Genomic DNA, 7989 nt, shown 5'->3' with positions numbered 1-7989 from the left:
CAGGGTCTCACTATGTAGTTGAGACTGACTGGGAACTCACCATGTAGCCCAGGCTGGTCTTGAACTCACAGTGATCCTCCTGCCTCAGCCTCCCAAGACTGCTGGGATTATAGGCGTGCATCACCATGCCCGGCCCCCATGCTCCTGCTTATACTGAGGCCACACAGAAAAATGTGTTGCTAAAACCCATAACGGCCTTCAGCCAGGGCTGTGTGGAAATGTGTGGGGCTTTGGAGTCATAGTGCCCGGAAGTGCTACAGGTATGAAGTGGCCCAGTGTTGGGACAGCTGCCACAGAGGGGACATTCCACATACCCACAGGCCGGGAAGGCCCTGCCGAGAAGCACCCTGGGATCTGACCCGCACTGTGTGATGGAAGCATCAAAAGACACCAGACCAATGAGACGAGACACGAGGGCGGCGTGTTCGGCAGCAGCCCTGTGGAGGACCTGCATAGGAACTTTGTCCGGGGAAGCTGGGCTGGCCCCAGCTTGGACCCAGCCACATCCTCGTACTACACCAGGCTCCAGGACCTCCCTACTGTGATTCTGTGCACACAGCAGGCACGTGACGTCCTTCCTGGACGTGTGCAGGAAACAGAAGTCCCACTCCTGGCTGTCGTGGGGGGACAGGCTGCCTGAGAAGGCTGGTGGGGCTTGGAAGCCTCGTAAAGACAGAGGAGCTGAGGCCCTGGCCGGGCTGGCACTGGTACCCACACATGCACAGCGCACCCAGCTCCATGGAACCAGCACACTGGCCTCTTCCCCCAGCCGCCTGACAGGTTTCTGGGTGGGAATGGGCTGGGTCACCGAAGAAACTTAGTTTTCCAAAGCACCAGGTGAAAATCCTTCCATCCTGCGCAGGAGCTGCAGACTGGGCCCCTGCTCTGGCCCGTGGGGTCACTGCAGAGACTCCTCAGGGCCCGGGTCCTCGACGGCCTGCAGCACGTCCACATGGTCGTAAGACTTCCAGGCCTGCAGGTTACAGCTGCGAAGGATGCTGCCCAGCTGCTGCCCGGGGCCGACCTCCCACGTCCTGGGGAAGGCAGCGCCCCTCCTGCGCTCATACAGGGCATGCATGGTCTGTTCCCACTTCACCGGGGACACCAGCTGCCGCCCCAGCAGCTTCTGGATGTGCTGGGGGTGCATGTACCTCTTCCCATCCACGTTGGCATGCACGGAGATCAGTGGCTGCTTCAGGTCGATGGCCTTCAGAGCCTGTGCCAGGGGCTCCACAGCTGGCTGCATGAGGCGGGTGTGGAAACCGCCACTTACGGGCAGCATCTTGGTGCGCCGAAAGTGATACTTGGGGGCGTTCTGCCGTAGGAACTGCAGGGCCTGGGGAAGGGGTCACGCAGATGGACATCAGGGGAGAGCGGCGCAGACCTCGTCCCGAGCACACCATGTGTGTGTGGCCACGCTTCCCCACATGGGTTTAATCGCCCAAGCCTTGGGTAAATTTTTTTTTTTTTTGCAGTAGTGAGAAATGAATCTGGACCTTCCTTCTAAGCTACATCCCCAGCACTTTTCAGTTTTTCCTCTTTTCTACTTTGACATAGGATCTTGCTGAGTTACCCAGCCTGGGTTAAACTTACAAGGCTCCTGCCTCAGCCTTCCCAGAGAGCTGGGATTACAGGCGTGTACCACCATGCCTGGCCTTGGGTGATCACCTCAGTTTGCCTTCTCAGTTCCAGTTAAACTTGGTTGTACATCCAGGGTTCCTGAGGTCACCCTTCAGGGATCTGATCACTTACATGCCCCAACAGGGAAGGTGACTACAGTACGGCTCAGGGAGCTGCTAATGCGGAAACGTGGGTCTGTCCCAGCCCCTGCACTGGCTAGGGCGTTGGCCCGGGCTGGTCACCGCACATCGGAACCACCGCGCGCCGCCCTCCCTGAAACAGGCATATTTTACCCACTCCCCACAGCTGCTGGGATGCTCAATAGTATCCGACAGGAGAGGGCACCACCTAAGAAGCGTGTTTACTTTCAGTAGAATTCCTGTTTGACATAGGGTCTTGCTACGTAGCCCAGGATGGCATCCAACTCACAGGGACGTCCCCTGGGTGTCTCTCCAAGCCAGGGCCTTATGGACCCTAGAGCCCTAGCCTTTCCCACCATGGCCGATGGGCTTCAGGGCAGTGTCTGTGGATGGTGACCAGGTACTTCTGGTGGCATCTGGTCCCAAATGCTTTCTGTAAGGTTCTGGGCTCATTCTGTGGCTGAGCCTACTCCAGTCCTTGGCTGGGCCACAGGAGGCACGGCCACCATCTCAGCGTCCAGCTGGCTGCTCCACAGCTGGCCTGGGAGCTTCACTCCACACCGGCTACAGAAAAGGGCCCTCACCTGAGCTCCTGGTCATAGCACTTTCAGGCCCGAAAGAATGAACCAGGGATTCCAGGAGCCAGCCCAGGCTGCAGGTGTGCACGGGAGGAGCCGGGGCCCTGGCCTTTCTGGACTGCTCCTGAAGGCGTTGGCAGGAATGAGCAACCAGCCCCACGAACAGCTGTCCTTCCTGTCACGTCACTGTGATCACAGTGGGGCCTGTGACACTGAGGTGGTGTCTGAGGACGTGTGGACCAGGCCCAGTACGGGAGGAGGAAGTGAGTGTGGTCGTGTGGAGGAACTAAAGCCAGACAGAGACCAGCACAGGTTCAGGTTCTGCCTCCAGCCAGGTGCCGTGGGGTGCACCTGTAATCTCAGCTACTTGGGACGCTCAAGCAGGAGGAGTCAAGGACATGTGGGCAACACCGTGAGACTTTGCCTCCAAAAAAAGGGGGCAGAAATCTGTAGTCCCAGCACACAGGAGCCTGAAAGAAGAGGGCCACTGTGAGTCTGAGGCCAGCCTGGGCTACACAGTAAGACCCTCTCACAAAAACAAATCAAAAATGAAAAAAAAAACGCCTGCCTCAATCATCTCCAAGTGCCCGTCCTTCCTCTGCCTCAGCTTCCTTGCGTTGAAATGGGAGCAGGAATCGCTTCCAAGTCAGACATGGTGATGTGTACCTGTAATCCTAGCACTCTGGGAGGCTGAGGCAGGGAATCACAAATTGGAACCCAGCCCGGGTAACTTAGCGTCAAAATTAAGAAAGGGCTGGGGACACAGATGTCACTCAGCACAAAGGCCCTGACTTCAATCCCAGTACTGCAAAAAAACCCCATGCAAATACCTGGCCCTCTGCTGCACTCACTGTCCTGAGCTACGCACTTGGTCCCCACCTGTCCTTTCTAAGGGATTCCTGCTTCTCCGCTGAGGATGCCACCTCCTGGCAAACCCCTGCTCACTCTCCAGGAGCCCACTCTGCAGCCTCCCAGTGTTGGGCTGTCCCTCCTTCTGCCACAGGATTCTGACTCGCTGCACTGTGGGGCTTTGCAGAGTCGGAGCGCCCCCATCACACCCACCTCCAGGTGTCCCGAGATGACCCTGCAGTGCGGGAAGAGGTAGCTGGAGACCTCACACACTGGATCCTCAATGCCCAGGGACCTACAGTGCTCCTGGGCGTCCAGACAGGCGGAGGCAAACTTGGACAGAGGCTGGCCGAGCACAGACAACATCCCGCTGGGGACAGCTTCTGATGCTGCCTGCATGGCCTCGGCACGGACCTTCACGGCATACAGCCCTGCAGAGAGAGCGGTGAGATCGGAACCCTGAGATCCTCTGCTGCCAGGACAGACACAGGTTCGGCCAGGGATTTAGCTCAGTGGCCCAGGTCCTGAGTTCAATCCCCGGTACAGCAAAAACAAAAGAAAACAAAAACAACAAAAAAAGCAGACACAGGTCCCCACAGGCAATGGGGCCACAGTGTACCTGCCTATATCTGCTAGGTACCATGGTCACTGCCACCGCGGGAAAGCAGGGGGCTGTCCTTGTCAGTGTCCCCATCAGCCCAAATCGCTTCCTGCTCCAAACCCAAGTGGGCGTGGAGCAGGGCTTCCCTCGGTGATTCTGCCCCAGCGTGCGTGAGGACTGGATATTCTGTCACAGAGGGAGCCTCCACATGTGTGACAAGCAGAGGCCAGGGATACTGCTACAAAGACCATCCTAGAGTGCACAGGAGAGCTCCGCCCCAAACAAAGAACTGTCTGGTGCCAGTGTCAGCAGCGCCAAGGTGAGCAGCCCCAGGAGGGGCAGAGAGGGCAGGCATGGAGCTACACTGCCTCAGCCAGGCCAGGCCAGGCCAGAACCTCTTTCCAGGCTACATTTTCAGTTATTACAATCTAACTGGGCTCTTGTGAGAACTGGGAATTATTACTAATTACTTAAGAGAAGTCATATTGAAAAGAAAGAATAGTAGAGACCCCAGATACAGGGTTGCTGTACATGCTACACAGGTGTGTGCATTCAATGGACCGGAATGACTGTAAATGAGGTGGGAATGTCCCACTCAGGGCCAGACAGCCTGATGCGGGCAAGGCTGGGGGCTGAGACCCGGGCCCAGGTGCCAGGCGAGGGGACTCTATGATGGTGACAGGGAGTGGCTGTGAGAAGTAGGTCTTGCATCCTGACTCCGTGATGCGCCCCACCTATGTACTTCCGAACAGAACTCCAGCCCCTCACCCAGAGCAGCTGTGGAACACACACATGCAGTCTGTGGTCAGAAGGAGGTGGAAATGTGTACTAAAGAGCATCTGTAGAGCCTGCCATACGGGCATTAAAACAAATAATTACTCAGGAAGCTGAAGCAGGAGGATCTCAAGTTTGAGGTCAGTGATTCCTAGCAAGAGTGTCTCAAAAAGGGCTGGGGTAGGGACTCAATGGTAGAACACTCCTGGGTTCATCCCTAGTACTACCGAAAAGTAAGTACTCTATACCCATGTGCCAAGTGAAAAGACTCAACAGGAGCTTGTAAAGACGTTGCTAGTCTACGAATTGTACACATACAATACTATACAGATAGCAGTTTTCTTACACTAAGAAAATGCCCTGGGGGTGCCAGCTGCTATTTCATTCTGGTATTTTTATTTTTTTTATTGCAATAATCCCTTTTAAAAAAAAGAGGTAAAATTCACATAAAGTATACTTAGTCATTTTAAAGTGCACGATTCAGTGGTACTTGGTATATTCACAATGGTGTACAACCACCAAGCCAGGCAGGTAATCCCAGCACTCTAGGAGGTTACGGCAGTAGAACTGCAAGTCTGAGCGCAGCCCGGGGAACTTTGTGACTTAAGAGAAACCCTGTCTCAAAACAAAAACTAAAAATAAAGAGGAGCTGGAGGTGTAGCTCAGTGCAAAGGCCCTGGGCTCAACATCCAGCACTGCAAAATAAATTAATAAATACAAAGAAAGAAAAAAGCAAGTTGGGCAACCACCAGCTCGTTCATTTCAAAACTTTTTCATAATCCCACTAAAAACACCACACGCCTACTAAGTAATCACTCCCACTTCTTCCTCTTCTACCCGCTTCAACCTCTTGATCTGCTGACACTGGGGGCTGGACTCACATATTCCGGACGTTTCATATAAAAGGGATCAATCGGTCTGGCCTCTCACCTCAGGTAACATTTCAAGGCTCGTTCACATTGCAGCATGAGTCACTGTTGCACCCGTTTTTAATGACAGAGACATCACGCTCTCCAGACACGGCACAGTCTGCTCATCCATCCAGCTGCTTGGGAGCAGCAGGGCTGTCTCCTTCGTTTTTGATACTGGGGATGGAACTCGGGTTCTTGAGCTTGTGAGGCAGGAGGTGGCACCACCGAGCTAAATAAATCCCCGGCCCCAGCAGGGCTGTTTCTGCCTCTCGGCAATTAAAAACAATGCACCGTAACACTCTGTATACAAGTTTTTCTGTGTGGACAAATGTATTAATCTCTTAAGTGAATTCTTACAGGTAGAACTGCTGTGCTATGGCAATTGTGTTTAACTCTTTCAGGAATGGCAAAACTGTTTTCCACAGGGGCTGCACTGTTACATTCCTACCAGCAACCACACGAGCGTCTGTCCTTGTCATCATTATCAGTATTTAAATGTCTGTTCCAGTCCCTCCTCTGTATTTAACTATAGCACATAAGTCCCCCACTCCTCTCGGCAGGATTCTACCCTACTGCCCAGGCTGGCTTCAAACTTCTTGAGCTCAAGTGATCTTCTTGCCTCAGAGCAACTGTACAGGTGTACACCATCTGAAGTAAACATCTTAGGGAGAGAAACTGACATGGTTCAAGACTGTTCTTTTTTGGGTTTTTTTTGGTTGCTGCTGGGGATTGAACCAGGGCCTTGCACATACTAGGCAAGGATCAAATACTCACTCTTTTTTCATTTTCTGTACATTTACAAGCATCTGCCCATGTGACATGTGTTATGAGGAGGGTAAGAATGCACAGGGAGCTGGGTGTAATCCCAGCATTCCAGGGGTTTAGCCAGGAGAGTTGGAAGTCCAAGCCCGGCCGGGGCTACTCAGCAACACATCACCTCAACATAAAAGATAAAGGAAGGCGGAAAAAAATAAAGGAAAGGTTGGGAGGTAGCTCAGTATGAAGGCCCTGGTTTCGATTTCCAGTACAGCAAAGGGGGTAAAAAATTCACAGGTAGTAAGGGAAGGGATTAAGCAGATTTCATGAGATTAAAACAGAAAAGAAAAAGGAAATCACAGTGTAATCTGGTCCTTGAGATCCAACATCATCCCCACTCCTGTCCTCCCTTCCCTATCACCCTGAGTGGCTCCAGTATTATTTTTGGTTGTGTCCCTTGTCCCCAGTGAGCCCAGCAAGACAATATCCTGAACAGGCCCAATCCTCTCCCTTGTACCTTCAGAAAACTCCATGGCTCCAGCAAAGACGAGGGCTGCGAATTCTCCTACACTGAATCCAGCAGCAGCGACACAGTTCTCAATCACCTGAGGGGACAGATGCAGAAGATGCCAGAGGCTGTGGGGGAGCTCAGTGCCAGGGCACTGCACTTGTCCCTGTGAGCTAGGTGCCACTGCCCTGTGGCCCAGCTAGAAGAGGACATAGAGGCGGCCCTAACCCTCACTCAGTGCAGCCCTGTGTTAAGGAGGGCTCCCTAACATTGTAGGTTAAAGGCCATTTGGACCCCGAGCCCTGGATTTCCCGACCCTGTGCAGCGGCCTCCTGGGCCACCGGGGCGTGGAAGTGAAATGCGGAAAGCTAAAAGCATCACTCGTGGAGTCAGAGACTGACATCTTAGCCTGGGAGAGTTCGCTCATTTACGAGCCTCAGTTCCCTCCTCTGTGACGAGCAGGTCACACCCTCGCTGAGGGAATTATGTGAAAATAATGTCTATAAAGTGCTTGCCACAGACCTGGTCCGGGTTAAGCGCTGGACAAATGTTACTATCATGATTCATGATTCAACGGAACTACCTGGTTAATTTCTTTAATATCCCTGAGTGTTCTTTACTCACACGCAACCTAAGTTTGCATCTCCCAGGGGCTGTAAAGGTGAAATGAAATAACAGGGCTCAAGAACTGGCTTAACATTTACTGTCTCGATATTATTCAATACTAAAAGCAACCGATTCACCACCTGCAAGCCAAATACCCTCTCAACCATTCTTCATTTGCCTGGGAGGGGGTGCACACCTGTGATCTCAGCAATCTGGGAGGCTAAAACGGGAGGATCCAAGTTCAAGCTCAGCCCAAGCAACTCTGCAAGCCCCATTTCAAAATACAAATATAAACATAAATAAGAAGGGCTAGGGATGTGGTTCAGCACGAAAGCCTGGGTTCAATGTCAGTACCGGGGGAAAAAAAAAATTAGGACTAGGACTGAGTTTAATCCTGTTTAAATTACGTAATACAGACAAAAAATCACAACCCTGTTCCCTGCTCTGCTTCTTTCCGTGGCTTATCGTCTTTAATATATATGCAATTTCCACAGGGGACCTGTTAATCTGTCTCTCCTAGGTGCAAGCTCCCCGGGGGCAGGGATCTGTTCGCTGCCCACGGCGCCTAGAGCAGGGCCTGGCTCCTCCGGGACTCAGCCCGAAGCTGCCCCAGGAATCAGGCGCGGGCGCCCCGGGCCGAACCCAC

General features: G+C 53.0%; 1 protein-coding gene across 1 annotated transcript; it reads right to left on the bottom strand.

Annotated features, from left to right (window-relative positions):
* Positions 1 to 399: 399 nt before the first annotated feature.
* Mcat (malonyl-CoA-acyl carrier protein transacylase) lies at positions 400 to 7304 on the bottom strand. Its single transcript, XM_033765931.1, has 4 exons — positions 7260 to 7304; positions 6747 to 6936; positions 3401 to 3618; positions 400 to 1336 (listed from the first exon to the last, which is right to left on the bottom strand). Exons 1-4 carry the CDS (start codon positions 7302 to 7304, stop codon positions 899 to 901), a joined length of 891 nt encoding a protein of 296 aa, XP_033621822.1. The 3' UTR covers positions 400 to 898.
* Between the last annotated feature and the right edge of the window lie 685 nt (positions 7305 to 7989).

This window comes from Fukomys damarensis, unplaced genomic scaffold (genome assembly GCF_012274545.1).
Source record: "Fukomys damarensis isolate Sample0158 unplaced genomic scaffold, DMR_v1.0_HiC HiC_scaffold_19, whole genome shotgun sequence".
Lineage (NCBI taxonomy): Eukaryota > Metazoa > Chordata > Mammalia > Rodentia > Bathyergidae > Fukomys > Fukomys damarensis.
This window is presented reverse-complemented; position numbering and strand designations above follow the sequence as displayed.

Bases quoted from the DNA above. Each gene is read 5' to 3' on its own strand.
- Mcat (XM_033765931.1), bottom strand. From the start codon at position 7,304: ATGAATCATGATAGTAACATTTGTCCAGCGCTTAACCCGGACCAG. The intron at 6,937-7,259 runs GTCTGTGGCAAG...GTCCTCTTCTAG, and splicing joins CAGCGCTTAACCCGGACCAG to CTGGGCCACAGGGCAGTGGC. The intron at 1,337-3,400 runs GTGGGTGTGATG...CCCCTTCCCCAG, and splicing joins TCATCTCGGGACACCTGGAG to GCCCTGCAGTTCCTACGGCA.